General features: G+C 31.7%; 1 protein-coding gene across 1 annotated transcript; it reads right to left on the bottom strand.

Moving 5' to 3' along the window:
• Positions 1–18,614: 18,614 nt before the first annotated feature.
• LOC120197100 (trans-cinnamate:CoA ligase, peroxisomal-like) lies at positions 18,615–20,589 on the bottom strand. The gene is made up of 2 exons (XM_039198719.1): positions 20,340–20,589; positions 18,615–20,239 (listed from the first exon to the last, which is right to left on the bottom strand). Exons 1-2 carry the CDS (start codon positions 20,535–20,537, stop codon positions 18,704–18,706), a joined length of 1,734 nt encoding a protein of 577 aa, XP_039054650.1. The 5' UTR covers positions 20,538–20,589; the 3' UTR covers positions 18,615–18,703.
• Positions 20,590–21,435: the final 846 nt, after the last annotated feature.

Genomic DNA, 21,435 nt, shown 5'->3' with positions numbered 1-21,435 from the left:
TTCAATTTTTTAATTTTCTCATTGAACTTTACAGATGGAATGATTTTGCTCACTCTATCTTTATCTCTTTAACATTGTGATTATATGTTATTTTATTATTATTTAATATAAAATAATTAAAAATATAAAAAATAAATTATATTGTTTCTCAGTGAACTTTACTTTCTATCATATTTTGCTCACTCAACTATAAAATAAAATAGAAGGTGATAAGATGCCACTGTCGGCCATTGTCAACTGTAGTAGATGGTGATCGTTTGGTCCCAAATTCCATGGGCCGCTTCGCCTCTACATCTTGAGTTTGAATCTAACCTCCATTTTGTCAGAACTTGCTCTGAATCCATGAATTAAAGATTGAAAGTGAGGAAGCCGAAACGTTTTAGTCGAGATTCACGGATTTTGGAACATTTTCCGGTGAAACAGCCACCAGATTTAGACTTAGGAGGTCAAGACGAACTGACTCATGAATTTTGAGACCGAACGACCACTATCAACGATGGTAGACGATAGTCAGAATGAAAAATGGCATGGCGGCTGACGGCGAAGGCAATCAGTCACCTTATTTGCAAAAGTAGAGAGAAAATAGAGGGAAATAAGAAGATATGAAATGACATCGTTTTAGTGTATATTTGATTTTTTCAAAAGGATGTCATTTTGATGCGTGTGTTATGTCATAACACCGTTGTAGACACTGTATTTTGATCGGGTAGTGTTTGACCCGGAAAGAAAATAGGCAGGAGCCCACGTGAAAACAAAACAGCAAGGGTAACATGTTACCAGCTCTACTGCCGCCCTCATTTTTCAGCACGCGCCCACGTCACGCAATCTGACCACACCGAGGTAGAATCACAAGAAATCCGGGTTATTAAATGCTCTGACCGACCGACTTTACCAGCGTCAAACACGCCGATTTTACCCTGTCAAACGCGTGAAAAACTAAAAAAAAATTATTTTCATGTAATCGGGTATATAATACCCCGAAAAATCAGTGTAAAAGGGACCCAAAAAAAAGATTCAAAAAGAAGCAATATAAAAATACTCAAGAAGATCATATCCAAGCATTTTCCATATTTTATCAAAGGTATTTCAACTTTTTTTATTGCATGCATATTTCATTTTCGAATAACAAAAAAATTTAGAGAAGAGATTAAAGCTTACCTTGGTGGTAGTCGAGAGAGAAATAGGGTCGTCGTTCCATGGTGGCGCTCGAGTTCGGTGTTCGATCAAGGAAAAATAAGGTTTTGGTTTTATTTGGGTACCTTTGAGCTCGATATAGGTTAGAATATAGGAAGTGGGTGTTTCCGTGGGTCGTCGGAGTTAGATCCGGCCACCAAAGGATAAAAACAGAAAAGAATGGAAACCTTTTTTTTTAGCTTTGCACGTACTAAAAGAGTGATATGGGGTGGGGTTTTAGTTTTTTAACTTTTGGGAAAACCATGTATTAGGCCCTTTATTTATAATGTACTTCATGCTATTGTCACACAAAAAGGTTAATCACGCGTCCAGTCCTCTGTTTCAGCATGTTTCACGTTTTCGTCACTATCAGGAGAAAACCACTTATAAGTCCCTTGTATTTTAGCCATTTTTACACTATGGTCGCCTATTTTTTATTTATTTCGAATTTTACATGCTGATGCTTTATTATTTTGAATTAGCCACTAACTCATCAAAACTTTCATTTTATTTTATCATTTGAACTAACCTCCTAACTTTTTATTTTATTTGTTCATAGTAACTTGCTAATTTTTATTTTACTTGTTATTATTAAGTTATTAACCTTTTATTTTATTGCACAACTAACTCCCTAACTTTTAAATTTAATATGATTTTTTTTCAGCATTTTAAATTTCAGTATTTTATTTCAGTCCTTTAATTTTCCAGTATTTTATTTCAGTCCTTTAATTTCCAGCCTTTTAATTTTCTGTATTAATCTTTTAGCATCTTAACTCATACTTTAGTTTGTTTTAGTCACTGAGTTTGCTTGTGGTACATTTACATTTTTTAATTGCCGGTATTTTTCCATATTTATGTTTCAATCTTATTTTATTTACCCTCTTATTTGTTTGGTATTTTCATACATGTTTGGTCCTTTATTTATGTGAATATGCTGACCTTTTATAAATCACCAATGCTTTCTAATATATATATATGTAAATAAGAAAATCTTATTGTGGGGGAAATCTATGAAGACATCTCCCAAATACAAGGGAATGTGTCTTTTCGAGGATTCTTCGCACAAAAGTCTTATTTTTACATTTGATATTTTATTTGTTTTACTTTTACATATTTTGATTATTCTTGACCTCTTTTGATTATTTTATTTTATTTTTATTTTGTTTTTTTTAAATGAAATAATGTCATTTTGTGAAGGGAATCTTTGAAAACGTTTCCTAACTATAAAAGAAGTGCATTTTCAATTATTGTTCATACAAAATGATGTATTTTCTTTTATAAAAATAATTATAATAATTTCTATTTTATAAAAATATCTTTTGAGCTCTTCAATTTTTTTGACCCATTGCATTTCTTATTTTAGATTATTTTGTAAATTGACATTTTTTAACAGATTGAATAAATAGAAGGTTCATATTTTGAATATATTTTCAAGTTTTTAATTCACAATATTTAAACAACATATAATCGTTTAGGTACCAAAATTTGGGCGTTGTGAGGGTACTCACCCTTCCCCACACGTAACCGACTCCCGAACTCTTAAAAACGAATCTTTGGTAAAAAGCAGACCATTTTGTCGTCTTTTAATGATTTTTCTAATTTCATTAAAATGATGTTTAAGGTTTCCAATCTACCTAACTTAAAGGTTGGTGGCGACTCCAATATCAAATTGTTTTCAAATCAAATTCATCGTTTTCACCCCAAAACCAAAATTTTAAAGTCCAAGATCAAATTGTTTTCAAATCGAATTAATCGATTTTTATTTCAGTGGTCTTCAGATTTAAACAGGTTTTTGGAACTTGTGAGAGTGTTGTTTTTTGTCGTGTTTTTAAAGGTTTATGAGTTTCTCCTTACACACAACACATACATTTTCATATCATAAGCTCACTTGTGAGCTTTGTCCCTTTTAGGTTGAGGTGAACGATTAGCCTACATGAGATAATTTGTTTCTCTGCATGGGTTTTAGCTAGTAACCTTTGGGTTTATATACCTTATATCTACGTGAGATAAATTGTTTCTCCGCATGGACATAGGGGAATCTATCCTCTAGAATTGAACTCGATCCGCACGAGCTTGTAATGGGCCAGGATTGAGGGTTTGGCCGCCTAAGGAGGAACCGACATCAAGGATAATTCGAGTACCATTTTCCTCATAGAGCCAAAACCATGCGTGTAGTGAACCGTAGAACGGTCACCCTAGGTATAGTTATATCGAACCTCTGTCCGTTCTTAGGTATCCAAAATAAGTGTACACAAAGAAGAAGCGTTTCTGAACCTTTTCCTTTTGCTTTAAATTTTGTTGAATAAAAGCATGTGAATTAGATACCATGCGGTTAGGATATTTTTCTTGAAATAAATCATTTGGGTAGAAAACATGTCTAGGTAGGATTGCTATTTAATAAAAGCATGCTTGGGTAGATACCGTGATTGAGTAGGTGTTGTATTTATATAGCATCTTTTAATTTTATTGATTATCTTACCCGTACTAACTTATTTCTTTTCTTTTATTTGTTTCATTTTTCATCTTTATTTGCTTTGTATTTCATCAATATTTTTGCATATGCATTTTCATCATTTTATTCTGCATGGCTCTTTTAAGCATTTTACATGCATTAATCATGGAATTATGGGTTTATCTCGTGGAGGATTCTGAGGAAGTGCTTCTAATTGTGAAATTTCGTTCACACAGTATTGAGAATGGAAGGAAAATTTGAGAAACTGAAGAAAGAACTAGAAGAGAGTTTGCAAAAGATGCAAGCAAAGTGGGAAGCTAAAATGGAGCATGCGTAAAAAGCCACCATGGATCGTATCTTGCAAAACCAAAATGACCTGGTTGATCAACTTGTAGCCAAATTGAATGGGCTTAACCAAGAAAGAGACAAAGAGAAGATTTCATTGACTAGGGAAACCTCTGAATGTGTGATGGCCCATGCTAATCCACCGATACTTATTTCACCCCACAAGATTCCTAGCCACCAAGCAAGCTTCTCCGCCACTAAAACTCATGCAACTGTGCCAGGTCCCCGGGATCATTCTACTGATCACAACATGCCAAATCCCGATAAGATGAAAAGAGCTAACAATGAGATCTCGGAGACTTTGAAAAAGTGGTGCAGAGAGACCTTTAAAGGAATGAGAGGACAAAGCTCTCACAATGAAATGGATGCAACCGAACTAGTCTTAGTTACCGATCTGGTGTTTCCGCCCAAATTTATGGCGTATCATCATATATGAATTCTTTTAGATAAAAATTTTATTATGTTTATATTGGCCCTGCCTACCATTCAATTATCTTGTCACAATTATTTTGGTCACTAAAGTATAAAAATTTTCAATTTAACTACACAACTTTCAAATTACTCATGTTTTAATCACTCTAATTTATTTTACTAATAATTTTTATGATATCACATTTTTATTATTATTTTATTAATATATAATTAAAATAAAAAATTGAAAATTAGTGTTTAAAATTAAGAGTAATTTGAAAGTTAAGTAATTAATTAAAAAAATTAAACTTCAGTGACCAAAATAAGAGTGAGAAGACAGTTGAGTGATAAATGATACAATTAATTCATAAAAAAAGGTGTCACATACAACAATGTTAAGTTTTTTAACGGTGGGGTACCATAACGAAACAAAAAGTAAACGTTAGGTATGATTTTGAAACAAATAAAAGTTTAAGTACTAAAAAGAAACAAATAAAAGTTTAAGTACTAAAACAAAACAAAATTGATAGTTTAGATACTAAATGTGTTGTTTACCCTTCTTTTTAAACAAGTTAAAAGAATAACCTAACCCTTAGGCAACAATTGGTTAGGATTTATTCCATAAATTTTAGGGCTTCATTAGGAAGATATGAATTGTTAGATAAAACATCCTTTCTTATAAATGTAATTGCACTAGAAGTCCCCAAATTATGACTCATTTTTGAATTGGCTCTTAAATTATTGATCATTCTATATCAGTCCTTAAATTATAACTATCATTGCACTTTGATACTTCTATTAATGTATCATTAACTTTTCTGGTTAAAAATAATATATTTTGAAGGTCGTGAAAATTGAACCAAAACAACTCTCTGGACCTTAAAAACATGTTAATCTTTTTTAAAAGATTGCAGGTTCAATTCTCATGACCTTTAAAAATAGAGTAAATTCTTAACTAGTAGAGTGAATAATACGTTAATGAAATGATCAACATATAATGATACTGATAGTTTGAGGATTGACACTGAATGTTTTAAAGTTTAAAGATTAATTTGGAATATGATCTTAAACCTTTTTACTCTACCTCTTTTATATTTACCTATTTCTCTCTCTTTTTCTCCTTATTTCTCCTGCCATTCGAGATGAGAGAAAAGCTTTAATGCAAGAGGAACAAAATTAAACATTTGATCGTTAATTTAAAATTATGGGATATGGAAAGGGAACATGAACTTACACAAGAGAAAATATATAAGCACAAGTTGTACTTATAATATTTCATTCTATAGGCCTATCCATGAGAACTATTCCAATAGGATTTTGTGCTGGTCGAACGAAATAAAATCAGTCAAGTGACAGTTCATACGAGAAAAAATGGTTCAAAGCAAATCGAGTATAAAAAGGACTAAGTTGGAGCATAGTAAGGAAAAATCTTTTGAAAATTTTAAAGTGTCAAGGTGAGTGCAATACATGTATGACATTATACATGAATGTTTTATACATCATCAAGAAGACTTGTGATCAGTCTACCTTGTTTATATCACCATGATAGTATGTCATTTTTCATAATATTGACATGACCTTAATATGTCAAAGTGTGAAGTCATAATGCATTGATCACTTGTGAAAACATATATGTGAATGTATTTTGGGTATGAACTACCCAAATTGTGAATGTGATGGATACATTATTATGGATGAATCAAGAATAGATTATAATTCCAAGTGAATTATTGAGGGACATGATATAGTTGGCATGCCATAGAGTCCAACAACAGGCTATATATTCGGCATTACACTAAAGTATAATTAGTGTATATAGTGGGCATAATCTTATGTGTCATATTCGGGACTGTACTTAAGTATACCTAGTACAGATGGTGAACACCACCTTATGTGTCATACTAGGGTTAGCACTTCGGTGTTTATTTATATTGACTCGTGTACCTAGGGTCCTCAAGGTCTATATATTAGGCTATGATTTATTGAAAATATTTTATAATGCACCATTATCATGTTTACTGTAGTAATTAAATGGTTATACAGGTAAGTGATCATGCTACATTGATTATGACATATGGTTGTATATTAATGATGTATTGCACTGTTTATTACTATTGATTACCTCACTAAGTATATACTTAGCATGATGAATCAAGAATAGACTATAAGCCCAAGTGAATTATTGAGGGACATGGTATAGTTGGCATGCCATAGAGTCCAGCAGCAAGTTGCATATTCGGGATTACACTAAAGTATAATTAGTGTATATAGTGGGCACAATCTTATGTGTCATATTCGAGACTGTACTTAAGTATACCTAGTACAGATGGTGGACACGACCTTATGTGTCATACTCGAGTTAGCACTACAGTGTTTATTTATATTGGCTCGTGTACCTAGGGTCCTCAAGGTCTATATATTGGGCTATGATTTATTGAAAATATTTTATAATGCACCATTATCATGTTTACTATAGTAATTAAATGGTTATACATGTAAGTGATCATGCTACATTGATTATGACATATGGTTGTATATTAATGATGTATTGCACGGTTTATTATTGTTGATTGCCTCACTAAGTATATACTTAGTGTGTGATGATTTTCACGCGTAGGTAAACGTTAGAAGTAGAAGTAAGGAGTACTGAGCAACATCAAGCATCGAGGAGTATAATACAATATCAGTAAGACATCCTTTGATGTAATTCTGACTTATTTAGTGGCATGTACTTATAATGTTCTAGTTGCTTTGTTTAACTGCTGATAATCTATGCATAATCACTATACTTAAGTATACCTAGTGCAGATGGTGGACACGACCTTATGTTTCATACTCGGGTTAGCACTACGGTGTTTATTTATATTGACTCGTGTACCTAGGGTCCTAAAGGTCTACATATTATGCTATGGTTTATTGAAAATATTTTATAATGCACCATTATCATGTTTACTATAGTAATTAAATGGTTATACAAGTAAGCGATCATGCTACATTGATTATGACATATGGTTGTATATTAATGATGTATTGCACGGTTTATTATTGTTGATTGCCTCACTAAGTATATACTTAGCGTGTGATGATTTTCACGCGTAGGTAAACGTCAGGAGTAGAAGTAAGGAGTACTGAGCAACATCAAGCATCGAGGAGTATAATACAATATCAGTAAGACATCCTTTGATGTAATTCTGACTTATTTAGTGGCATGTACTTATAAATGTTCAAGTTGCTTTGTTAACTATTTTGGAAATTGTTGTAATGGCTAAACTAAATTGTTTTACTCTATTTCATCATGGATGATATTATTTAGTATTACTTTTATAAATGGACATATCTGATATTTAAATATTATATAAATGTAACACATATGACCCGTATAGTTATACCAATACAGGTTATAGATGTCACATGATTTACTTAAAACATTTCACAATTCAAAAGTGGCTTGAAATTTATTATTTTTTACAATTATAATAGAAAATATAAAATAATAAATCACATATTTTTTATATAATATTTAAATATCAGATACGTCCATTTATAATAGTAATACTAAATAATATCATCCATGATGAAATAGAGTAAAACAATTTAGTTTAGCCATTACAATAATTTCCAAAATAGTTAACAAAGCAACTAGAACATTATAAGTACATGCCACTAAATAAGTCAAAATTACATCAAAGGATGTCTTACTGATATTGTATTATACTCCTCGATGCTTGATGTTGCTCAGTACTCCTTACTTCTACTTCTAACGTTTACCTACGCGTGAAAATCATCACACACTAAGTATATACTTAGTGAGGCAATCAACAATAATAAACCGTGCAATACATCATTATTATACAACCATATGTCATAATCAATGTAGCATGATCACTTACATGTATAACCATTTAATTACTATAGTAAACATGATAATGGTGCATTATAAAATATTTTCAATAAATCATAGCCCAATATATAGACCTTGAGGACCCTAGGTACACGAGCCAATATAAATAAACACTGTAGTGCTAACTCGAGTATGACACATAAGGTCGTGTCCACCATCTGTACTAGGTATACTTAAGTACAGTCTCGAATATGACACATAAGATTGTGCCCACTATATACACTAATTATACTTTAGTGTAATCCTTAATATGCAACTTGCTGCTGGACTCTATGGCATGTCAACTATACCCTATCCCTCAATAATTCACTTGGGCTTATAGTCTATTCTTGATTCATCTATAATAATGTATCCATCACATTCACAATTTGGAAAGTTCATACCCAAAATACATTCACATATATGTTTCCACAAGTGATCAATTCATTATGACTTCACACTTTGACATATTAAGGTCATGTCGATATTATGAAAAATGAAATAATATCATGGTGATATAAACAATGTAGACTCATCACAAGTCTTCCTGATGATGTATAAAACATTCATGTATAATGTCATGCATGTATTGCACTCACCTTGACACTTTAAAATTTTCAAAAGATTTTTCCTCACTATGCTCCAACTTAGTCCTTTTTATACTCGATTTGCTTTGAACCAAAGTCAATCACGATCTGTACAAAATTATAAATTCATATCGATACATATGTTAGTATTGTACTTACATAAATACATTTTCAAAATAAATTCCGTAATCATGCATTTAAACATTACTCTTCAGCTTCTAATCCATTTCCACTTAAAATCTAAAATGTACATATTCAGACAACTTGCAATACCTTTAAAGAATCAATATTTTGTATTTATATACACACTGGAATTTAATTTCGTTTCTTCCTCTGAAAATTAGACTCGAATACAAATCTATCCATATAAAGAACTCCTTCTAGTTCATTTTGTACAATTTATGGTAAATTTTCAAAAGTTGACCAACATAATTTGTTTTGTGTAGAATCTGCTGCCCCGTTTTTCTGACCTTTTATCGGTTAAAATTTCATATCTTTTTGTATATACCTTGAAATTGATCCACGTTTGTTTTAAACAAAACTAGATTGATATAGTTATTGGAAACTTAAGAAAGCAACAAATAAAACACCTATTTCATAGAAAATCTCGTTAACATTGGATGTTGTAGTTTCCTAGAAGGACCAGTCACCTGAGCATAAGTTTGTGCTTCCTGAGTTACCTAGGAGAATAACAAGACAAATTAATAAGCATGCATGTTGAAGTCGAAACAAAACTGAAGCTTGAATCTATTTGATCTTTTACCATCTATAAGAGAGAGTTCTCTTATATATCAAATGCCATCACAATATAAGGAACTATATATCACTCAAATCTCTATATTATCAAAAAAGAAAAAAAAAGGAAATATTCAACAGATATTCTTGATAGAGCCATTAACCAGACAACATTGCAAAGACCATGAAAATATACCTTGATTAAGTGCTCCCAAAGTATTAATGTTTCATCGCCCAGTGTCAAAATTAATGTAAGCGCCAGTTAGTGTTAAATGACCAAAACAGATAGTGAAGACATCGGTTAGCCATCATAAACTTGCTTGATTTGTTATATTATACACTGTGATTGCAGACACTGCTCCTCCGTGATACATTGGTGCCAATCTATGGTACCTCTCTTCACCAAGTGTATGCCAAATTTCAAACTTTACAGTTGTATCATTCACAGCCAACGTCTGGGAGTAAAAACCTGCACCTATGATTGATTCCTACATCATTATAACATAAATGTCAAAGGTTCTCGTTCCCGTTCCATCTCCAATAATTTTAAATTAACGACCAAAAGTTTGGTCGACCAAAAGTGAAGGGCCTAAAGGTGCCTTCGCTCCGGACATGATACTATCACTGGGTTGTAAACGAGTTAAGTCGAGTTCGAGTATTATTGACTTTGATTAAAAAAATTTAAAGTTAAGTTCGACTCGATTAGAAGGTTTGCAACCTTAAAATTATTTAGTTTGACTCGAAATTGAAATAAAAAATTGAAACTTTACTCGATTCGAAAGTTTGCAATCTTAAAATTGTCAAGCGAGACTTTAACTCTAAATTACAAATTGTAGCTCGACTTGAGCTCGGAAAACTTGAACTGGAAACATTCTCAGACTCACCACGATTAAAGTTCAAACTCGAATTTACTAACAACCAGTTGGTCTAGTGGGATGAGACACTATGTCTCTTAAGCAAGGTCAGAGATTCGAATCATAGCGTTTGCGAATGGAGCAAACTGGGTTGGGAGGGTCGCCCTCGCCTCTGCAGTACCCGATCTGGATTAGTCGGTCAATAGATCAGATACTAGTGATTAATTCAAAAAAAAGTTCAAACTCGAATTTGATTCTAGCTCAAACCTGAACCTTAAGTACATGAAAATCTTTATATATATATATATATTATATATATATATATATATATATAGAGAGAGAGAGAGAGAGGTATGTATACACACACAATAACATATAAATGTTTATTATTATTTTAATTTAATTTAAAAAATTAATATATTAATTTTTAGAGTGGCTCGTGAGTTATTTTAGTCGAGTATTAAACAATTCATTTTGGCTTATTAAAAATATCAAATTCAATCCATTTTAATTAAGTATTGATCGAACTTTAATCAAATTAAATTTAAATATCTCACGATTTGTTTGGTCTAATTTGCAGCCCTACCAACCTAGCTAAAGCCAATTGTTGTATGAAGCAAGTCTAGGTATGTGTGAGCAAATTTTGATTCGACTCGAGAAATCGATTTTTTTTACTTGACTCGAATTAATTTCAAGTTGTAATTTCATAACTCAACTCTATTCGAATTAATTTCAAGTTAAAATTTCATAAATTCGACTTGACTCAAAAAAATTTCAAATTCAAATCGAGTTGTGAAATACAATTCAAATAACTCAAATAGTAACTCAAAATTTTTAATAATTACCGAATTGATTTTGAAGTTTGCTTCTAGTCTCTCAACTTTGTATGATATATATATATATCAGATATAAAAAATATGAAAAAGTATATATGTATTGTTTATAGTTATAAAAAATTATTTAAAATTGAATCAAATAATATCATAATATTATAAATATTTACAATTAAATTTAAACAGAAACTCAAAAATTTGACTCGAATCGACTAAAATTTTTTTTAATTTAATTTTAAGTTCTAAAATAAAATTCATCAATGCGAATAATTTAAAACTTTTTAACTCTACTAAACTTGATCAACACTCACCCCAATTAATATGGTCAGATCAATGAACAACTACCCCCTGCTCAGAAATTCCCTATAAATATCTAGGCTTAGCCACTCACCTCATCAAGTCATTGTATCATTTCTCCATCATCATTCTAAATAGGCCGACCCAATATATGTGTTAGATAGATCTTAATTCAGGACATCATGTTAGAGGGGACATGAAATAAAATGCCTTAATTTGTAATTAACATGACGAAAGTGCAGTGGTGGCATCCATTTGACACCCATAATTTTAAATTTAAATCAATAAATTAAACAAAACTCCGACAAGTCTGACTCTTTGTTTATAACATCAAAAATCACAATAATGCGTACGTGCCCTTTTTAACTTCCTCCATTTCCAGGCAACGAAAGATCTCTTCCTTTTTCGTTTTCTCCGGCGGCCATCTCAAATCACCGGTATCTCTAGCCGTAAGGTACAATTTCCGGTTCCCTCTATCATCTGCTTCGACATCTCGTGATTCGGCTTATTCTAACTCGTGGCCGTCATGAATCCCGAATAGTAAGTTTTCTTTTTATTGTCTTCAAATTTTAGGAAAAACCGTTAACCTATTAATTTTTTTTTTGTTTATGTTAATCACTCGTTTTTAGTTTATTTTCTATAGATCTGTTTTTTCATTATTATTCTTTAAAATTAGCGGTTGTTTATTTCTCCTATATTTGTGTTTCCTTCTTTCATGGCCTTATTAATCAGATCCGATTATTAGAAGTTTTAGGCGTGTTTATTGATTTTCTCATGATAAGTTTGATAATGAATAATAATTGTGGCTGCAAGTCGTGACTTATAGAAGTGAGTTCTTAAGTTAGGTAACAGTTTGATAATTTTGATTTTGTAGTGGTAAACTTAGTTTGATGGAAAAAAACAGTGGCTAAATATTTTCGTTCAAGATATTTTTTAGAGTGATTCCTTCTGATTATTTTGATTTCATCATTAGTTTTTCAGATCAGTTGATTGTGAGAAAGAACAAGTCAACAACATAAACTTCGGTCACCAGTCATGTTGTATCTTTCCTTGCTATTATATCTGTTTTATTGTTTACTTGCTACTATATTTGTTTTATTGATTACTTTTAAATATTTTACCCCGAAAACAACCATCGGGTGTCTAAAATAGAAAACGAAAAAAAAAAACAAGAACAAGAAATGGCTAATTCTTTACATGGGTCTTTAGATAGATTTATTTTTAGACCGGTTAAACCTTCTAATAATCCGATTGGAAATTCCAATGATTCACCTAATACTTCTAATAATCCTATTAGAAATTTCAATGATTCACCTAATTCTTCTAATAATCCTATTGGAAATTTCAATAATTCACCTAATGATTCAGTTGATAATTCTAAAGATTGTGAGAATAATGAATTTGTTGATAAAGATAAATCAAGTGATTTTAATATTTTTGATCCTATAGTGTGGGATGACTTAGATTCAAAAATGAAAGATTTACTTATAGAAAAAGGCCTAATAGAGAAATTGAACCAAATACAATTTTTCCAAAAGATACACATGGTAGACATTTTTCTTGTGATTTTTTTATTCGTAAATTAAGAAATAGTGATTCTTGTGATAGAAACTGGTTAGTGTATTCAAAAGAACTTGATAAAGTTTTTTGTTTTTGTTGTAAGTAATTTAAAACCTCTCGGACTAAAAGTAATTTGGCAATTGAATGAATAAATGATTAGAGACATTTAGGTAAAACATTAAAACAACATGAAAATAGTTCCGATCATATGATTAATTTAAGAACTTGGACCGAAACATGAATTAGGTTAAATAAAAATGAAACAATTGATAAAGAGTTACAAGAAATGATAAAAAAAAGATACTGAACATTGGAAAGAAGTGATGGTTAGAATTATTTCTGTTATGAAATGTTTAGCAAAAAATAATTTGGCTTTTCGTGGCACAAATGAAAAAATTTATGAAGACTCAAATGATAACTTTTTAGGTATACTTGAAATGATTGTTGAGTTTGATCCTGTGATGAAAGAACATTTTCGATTAATTCAAGACAAAGAAACACATAATCATTATCTTAGTCATAAAATTCAAAATGAATTAATCGAAATGTTGGCATCGGACGTAAAAAGTGCAATTATTAAAAAAATTAAAGATGCAAAATATTTTTCTATAATTCTTGATTGAACTTCGGATGCAAGTCACAAAGAACAAATGAATTTAATTATAAGATTTGTGGATTTGACAAGTGTTCCAATAAAAGTAGAAGAATTTTTTTTAGAGTTTTTAATTGAGAAGAAACATCCGGTCTAAAACTTTTTAATATTTTACAAGATGCTCTAAAATCTCTTGATTTGGATATTAATTATGTTCGTGATCAAGGGTATGATAATGGAGCTAATATGAAAGGAAAACACAATGGTGTACAAAAACGGTTGCTTGATATAAATCGTAGAGCTTTTTATATGCCTTGTGGGTGTCATAGTTTAAATTTAGTTTTGTGTGATATGACAAATTCTTGCCACAAGGCAAAAACGTTTTTTGGTACATGTCAAACAATTTATAATGTTTTTTCTTGTTCCACAAAGAGATGGAGTGTTTTACTTGAATTTATAAATGAACTAACACTTAAATCATTATCCGCTACTCGTTGGGAAAGTCATATTGAAAGTGTTAAAGTAATAAAAGCACAATCTTCTCAAATAAGAGAAGCTTTAATAAGATTAGCCGAAATTAGTGATGATTGAAAAGTGTGTCGAGATGTCGAATCACTAGTAAATGGTGAACTTTCTAGTTTTGAATTTATTTTAAGTTTAGTTATATGACATGAAATTTTGTTTAGAATTAATTTGATTAGTAAGAAATTATAATCCAAAGATATGCTTCTTGATGTTGCGGTTAAAAACTTAGATGGGTTAATTACTTTGAAGAATATAGGGAAATTGGGTTTGACAATGCTATTAATGAAGCTAAAGAAATAGCATATAATATTGGGGTTGAACCTCAATTTCCTAAAAAATGTATTTCTTATAGAAAAAAACAATTTGATGAAATTCCAAATACCGAAAGAGAACAATAATCTTCTCAAGAAGCATTTCGAAAGGATTAATTTATTATTCTTGTAGATATGACTCTTGTTCAATTGAAAAGTATATCTGAACAAATGTAACATTTCGAGTCTATATTTGGTTTTTTGTTTGATGGTTCAAAGTTAATTTCATTACTTGATGACGAACTAAAAAAATGTTGTTTAAATCTTGAGTCCAATTTGACAAATGGTGAAGAATTTGATATTGATGGAAAAGATTTATTTATGGAGTTAAAAATTTTGCAGAAAATGTTGTCGGATGAAACACACAAAGGTGAAAGTCCATGGACATCTATTCAAATAATGGAGTTTGCAAGAAGAATGAATATGTTCCCTAATGTGTTGATAGCATATAAATTTTTGTTGACGCTACCGGTTACGGTTGCTTCTGCGGAAAGAAGTTTTTCAAAATTGAAGCTCTTGAAATCCTATCTTCGAAGCACGATGACTCAAGATAGATTGAACGGATTAACTATTTTAAGCATCGAAAGTCAATTTTTACAAAGTATTGATTATCGTAAAATAATAGAGGTTTTTGCTTCAAAAAATAAACGAAGTCATTGTTTTAGGTAATATTTGTAGCCTTGTAGGTTTTGGTTTGTATTAGTATTGATATTCTTTGATTATAATTTCTATTATATTTTTGTTTTAAAAAAATATTTATGTTTTGTCTATTATACGGTACAAGTATAGGGGCATAAAATTATTATCTTGCTCAGGGCATTAAAACTCATTGGACCGGCCCTGATTCCAAAACATTTTAGACCACATTTTCACATATCTTTTCTTGTTTTTAGGGGTGTGCAAAAAAATCCAATCCGACCGATCTGTTGATCCGATCCGAAAATTCGGATATCCGATCCGTTTTTCAATTTTCGGATAATTCGGATCGGGTATCCGAAAAATTTTTCGGATTATCGGATCGGATACATATCGGTAAAAAACCATTTTCGGATTATCCGAAAACCCGAAAAAAATTAGGGATATTTTCTTTATATCCATTAAACATGCTCGTTCTGGTTTCAACATACTAGTTTACTCGATCTGGTTTTCACTATGCGTGCAGAGAGGTGGAGAAAGCTTAGACCAGCTCTATCATCGTGCTACATCTTCATTACAGAGAATTAGTCAGAAACACAGGTATATACTGTCATTTTTTAACAATCCGTCCAAGTTTTACCCGACAGGACATGTTTCTGGTTCGAATATTCTGAATTGTTGCCTGTTTCCCAATATGTTAGGAAAGCGAGTCGTCGTGGTGACTCATGGAGGTGTCATAAGGGCACTATATAGGCGGGCTTGCTCGACAAGGTTCCGGGGAAGTATACTAAATACTTCTGTGAACATATTTCATATATTTGGTGATGGTGTGTGGACCATAAAAGCTTGGGGTGATGTCACTCATCTTCACCAAACATGACAGTATTCCATGTCTGGTTTTGGGGTTAACAAAGCATCATCTGCGATTACTTCTGTTGTCAGTTGAATAAATCAACAATGTCTTTGAAACTTATTAGGGATTAAAGAATGTCTTACGTGGGATACTTCGAAGAGTATTCTTTAATTGATATAATAGTTGTATGTATCGGTTATTTTATTGCTTGTTTACTTAATATATTTTATTGTAATATATTTTATTATTTGTTTAATGGAGTCTGATGAGGGAAAAACAAAATTCAGAGCAAAAAAATCTTTTGTCGATAAAAAAAAAAGTAAATATGAATATTTTAATTCCTGTTACTTTTTTTTTGAATTTTTTTGCCAAAAAAAATCGGATCCGGATATTCGGATATTCGATCCGAAATTTCAGATATCCGAATTTTCGGATATTCAATTTTTTCAGATCGGATACGGATCATTACTTTAGGTATCCAAAAATTTTCAGATATCCGAAAATTTGGATCGGATAATATCCGATATTCGATAATGCACACCCCTATTTATTTTACAGATCAAACATCAGTGTCGAGACCTAAACAAAAATAGTTTTAGTATTAAATAAAACAAAGTTCTTAATAAATCGTACAAAGGCATAATTATAGGCTAAAATTTTATTTATTTTTATAATGTCTTTTTTTATAGTTTAAATACTATACACAATATGCGTTTCATATATAATTTATTATCATACATGTCATTTATACTTTTGAATCTAAGGTGGTGAGTATTCTTAGAGTTTTATATTAAGAGGATTGGATTGGATTAACATTTTCATAAGGGTCAAAATATAATTTTATAAATAATTCCTTCATTTTTTAAATAAATTGACACACATTCTTATTTATATTCTGACTGATCCCTCAACTGTAATCAGTACTTGTCGGTAAAAAATTATAAAAGTTGTTGCTGACTCTTTGAAACTCACCTTGAACGTAGGTACGTTAACATAAAAGTTATCGTTGAAATATTAATTATTTACGCATGGTTGCAAATATTTAAGTAGTTAAACAATATTAGTTTTTTAACAATAGTAATTAAATTTTATTAATAATGAAAGGAATCAAAATTGTAATTCATCAAAATATAGAGGAAATTTAGAGACAACATTAATAAAAATACGCATACAAAAGTAAAAAATAAAACTAAAGATATGAAGAAAATTAAAACCTTCCATTGAGAGTGACAACCAACATCAAAACTCAATAATCTTTATAAAAATTCATTGTCTCTGTCAAATTAGATACTTGACGAAGTGATAAAAGAGTGAAAAGCGAATCAAATAATCTGACGGGCTGCTTTGTTAACATAAAATCGAATTAAATAATAAAAGAATGTATAATTATTAGTATGTTGATATTAAATTATCAGATAAAATATATCATTACTTTATTTATAATAAATATGTAATATTGTCATATTTTTTATCTATTAAATATGTGTGATATATAAAATTTCAATTATTTGATATTTGTGCTTACTTGGCTTAAAGATTAAAATATTTCATTTAGGATTATATATTTTTGAATTCATGTATAATTTGATAAAAAAAATAGATATATATATTTTGAATAAGGAAATAACGATTTATATTTAAACTAAAAAATAAATATCTAATTTTTAAATGTTGAGTTTTCGGTGTGAATATCTAAACATACGACATATTTTGACATAATTTTAAATTTGAATTTTATATTTTCTATATTATATTTTTACATTTTAAGTTTATTTAATTTTTATATACATTATACACAGTATAAAAAAGTAAGGATATGCATCCAATTCATCTCATGATATTTAAAGTACAATCATTCAGTCGATTTGACTTTTTTGTAGTTTAATTTTTAATTTTAATTTATAAAATTTTAATAAAATTCAAATTAGAAAGAATCTTTATGTCAACATCAGAGAAAAAGTCTGAAGAGTTTTTGGGAGAAGAGCGAGTGAGGATGAGGGTAGGCTATTGACCATATTGTTTATGAAAAGACATTATTAATTTTGAATTTGGTTGAAGATAATAATAAAGATTTTTTAAATTAATGTTAACATTTATTCAAAAAAAACTTATTGATTATGGATATATAACCTACATATATAACTACTTGAATTTAAAATTTATAATAAAAAATATTAGTTTTTACTATTAAAATTTTTCTTGATAAGTTTATATATATATATAAAAGTTAAAAGAAACTATCCCGCAGATTGCAATGTCACAACTCACATCCAAGGTATAAACTAAAGTGATTGGATAATAATTAATAGGGTCAAGTGACAAGTAGCTTAGTTTCGCACTTAATTAAGACTTTATGTTTAAGAATTTGTGTATGTAAAAAATTCATCTACTAAAATTATATGTGTGATGCGAGTTGATTTAGATCAGTACATGCAAAATTTTAGAACCTGAAGGACAAAAAAAGGTGATTGAATCACATAAATCAAGGCTTTGTTAACTTTAAGCAACAAATAATTTTTGAAGAGGGGCACTTTGCCCTTACATTTCACTCATCCAGCAGCATTATATATTGCACATTGTCAGCCATAATTGAGCATTATTTTTCTCCAATCACGCCACATCAACAAACAAACAAGCATGTATGTAATTTATTCGACATTCAAAGGCGGGACAAAGCAAGAATCTGGTCGTAATGTTGTTGAGGAACATCGTTGTTGACTTCAGTAGATTTGGTCTCTGTAATCTGGAAGGTCTTGGCCAAAGCTCTTAGTTGAAACTTCTGGATTTTCCCCGTTGAAGTTTTGGGCAATTTGGGTACAAATTCTACCTTCTTTGGAACCATAAAATGAGGAAGATTTTTACGGCAGTAAGTAATGATATCGGCTTCCGTCACGTCGTCTTTCCGCCCGCATTCGTTCTCTTTTACTGCTAGAAAAGCACAAGGACTCTCCCCCCACCGTGGGTGAGGCATCGCCACCACTGCCGCCTCCAGGACTCTTGGATGCCTGTAAAGAACCGATTCCAACTCGACACTGCTGATATTTTCGCCGCCAGAAATGATGACATCCTTTGATCTATCCTTAATTTCCAGGTATCCATCGGCGTGCATGACTCCGACGTCTCCGGTGATGAACCACCCCTTTTTAAAAGCCTTGGATGTAGCCTCCGGGTCTTTTAAATACCCTTTCATGATGCTGCTTCCTCGAAGCACAATCTCCCCCATTGTTTTTCCGTCATGGGGTACACTTTCCATGGTTTCGATGTTCTTCACATCGACATCCGCTAATGTCAATATGCTGATCCCTTGCCGTGCTTTGAGTCTTGCCTGGCTATCGGGCGGGAGATTGTTCCACTTGGCTTGCCACTCGCACACCAGGGCCGGGCCGGTGGCCTCGGTTAGGCCATAAGCATGTGTGACATGGAATCCGAGGGATTCCATTTTCTCGAGGAGCGACGCCGGAGGGGGTGCGCCACCGGTGAGTACTTGCACGGGAGAGGAAATCTCGCCACGCTCGTGCGGTTTGGCCTCGATGAGGATGTTGAAGATGATTGGCGCGCAACACATGTGCGTTACTCTGTGAGAAGTGATGTTACGGTACATGTCATACGCAGTGATGTTTCGCATACATACGTTCGTCCCACCGCGTGCGGCGATTCCCCAAGTGAAGGTCCACCCGTTGCAATGAAACATCGGGAGGGACCATAGATACACAGGCTCAACTCCCATTTCCCAACCCAAAATCAGACTTAAAGTACTTAGATATGCACCTCTATGGCTATAAACAACTCCTTTCGGTTTCGATGTGGTTCCGGACGTGTAGTTGAGCGAAATAGGATCCCACTCATCTTGAATTTCATCCGGGACGAATTTTGGATCACCCATTTGGATCAACTGCTCATATTCCAACTCGCCAAGCCGGACACCAGTAGGTGAGTCTATGTCATCTATGACAATCGCCAATGGAAGCAAAGCCTGATTTTGTTGAGACTCGTCCATCAACAACCGAAGAGCTTCCCGCGCCACCGGAACATATTGATAATCGACGAAGAACACCTTGGCCTCGGAGTGTCGAAGAAGGGTGGCGACGTTCTTCGCATCGAGCCTGGCATTAAGAGTGTTGAGCACCGCTCCGGCCATGGGAACAGAAAAATGCATCTCGTACATGGCCGGAACATTGGGAGCAAGAACAGATACCTGCAAATATATGTCATACGTTTCATTTTGTCATAAATGTTAAAATCTAATGAAAACATATATGAATTAATGATAGACTGAATTAAAGGAAGGAACTGACAACGTCGTTCTTGTGGATATTAAGAGAGAGGAGAGAGGAAGCGAGACGACGGCAACGCTGGTAGGTTTGGCTCCAAGTGAAACGAGTGCTCTCGAAGATGATCGAAGTTCGATTAGCGTAAACGGAGCTGGCCCTTTTCAGGAAAGTCAAGGGAGTTAGCGGCACATAATTTGCTCCGCATTTTGGAAGTTGATTCATTGATGAACAAATGATTTGATTTTCCTTTGTTTTTTTTTTTGGCTTTTAGAAACTCGAGGAGGTATACGGGAATCTTGGATTAATTATATAGAGAGGATGGAGGTGGGTTGGGTGACCCAAGTCACGTTTAACGTAAGGCTGGAATGGAGATTTGTGGTTATAACAAAATAAGGGTAGTATACATGTTTAGTTCTCAAGTATTACTCTTGTTTAGTTTTTGTCACTCAACTATTATTTTTTTAAATTATACTTAAATTATGTTTTGGTTTTATTTTGATCGTCCGCCGTTAAAAATTAACAGAACTACTGACACGACATTCTTTAAAAAAATAAATGATGAAATGACATTATCTTATGATGTCACGTCATTACTATTGTTAATTTTTTTAATGGTAGGCGACCAAATTATAACATTAAATATGATTTTAAAATAAAATATAATTGTGTGACGAAAATGGAATAAAAATAATAATTTAAGTACTAAACATAGTTTACCCAATAAATAAAATAAAGAACGTGCGTTTGAGTGGGGAGGTTATACGGAAATTGGTGAGTTGTTTTTGTTATTTATTTAAAGAAATTGCCGAGTCATTACAGCTCAATACACGTTATTAGTTGATGTTAGAGTTTAGATTTTACAGAAAAAAATTAATTTTTTTGTTGGATTAAAATATATAATTATGAATATATATATATATATATATATTGTTATTATAGAGTATGATGAAAAAATTAAGTGATCAATTATGTTGTATAAAAAGTTTTATCTCGAGGTGCACGATAAGGTTTCTCTGGTGCACGTTAGCTGGCCTAACGAATCTGAGGATCTCTGTCGCGTTTCAGCACCTCCGTTCCTCTTTTGGTGTTTTTCTTTTTACCTTTTGTTATTCCGATCCTA

The sequence above is a fragment of the Hibiscus syriacus genome, unplaced genomic scaffold (assembly GCF_006381635.1).
Source record: "Hibiscus syriacus cultivar Baekdansim isolate YM2019G1 unplaced genomic scaffold, ASM638163v2 tig00117046_pilon, whole genome shotgun sequence".
Classification (NCBI taxonomy): domain Eukaryota; kingdom Viridiplantae; phylum Streptophyta; class Magnoliopsida; order Malvales; family Malvaceae; genus Hibiscus; species Hibiscus syriacus.
This window is presented reverse-complemented; position numbering and strand designations above follow the sequence as displayed.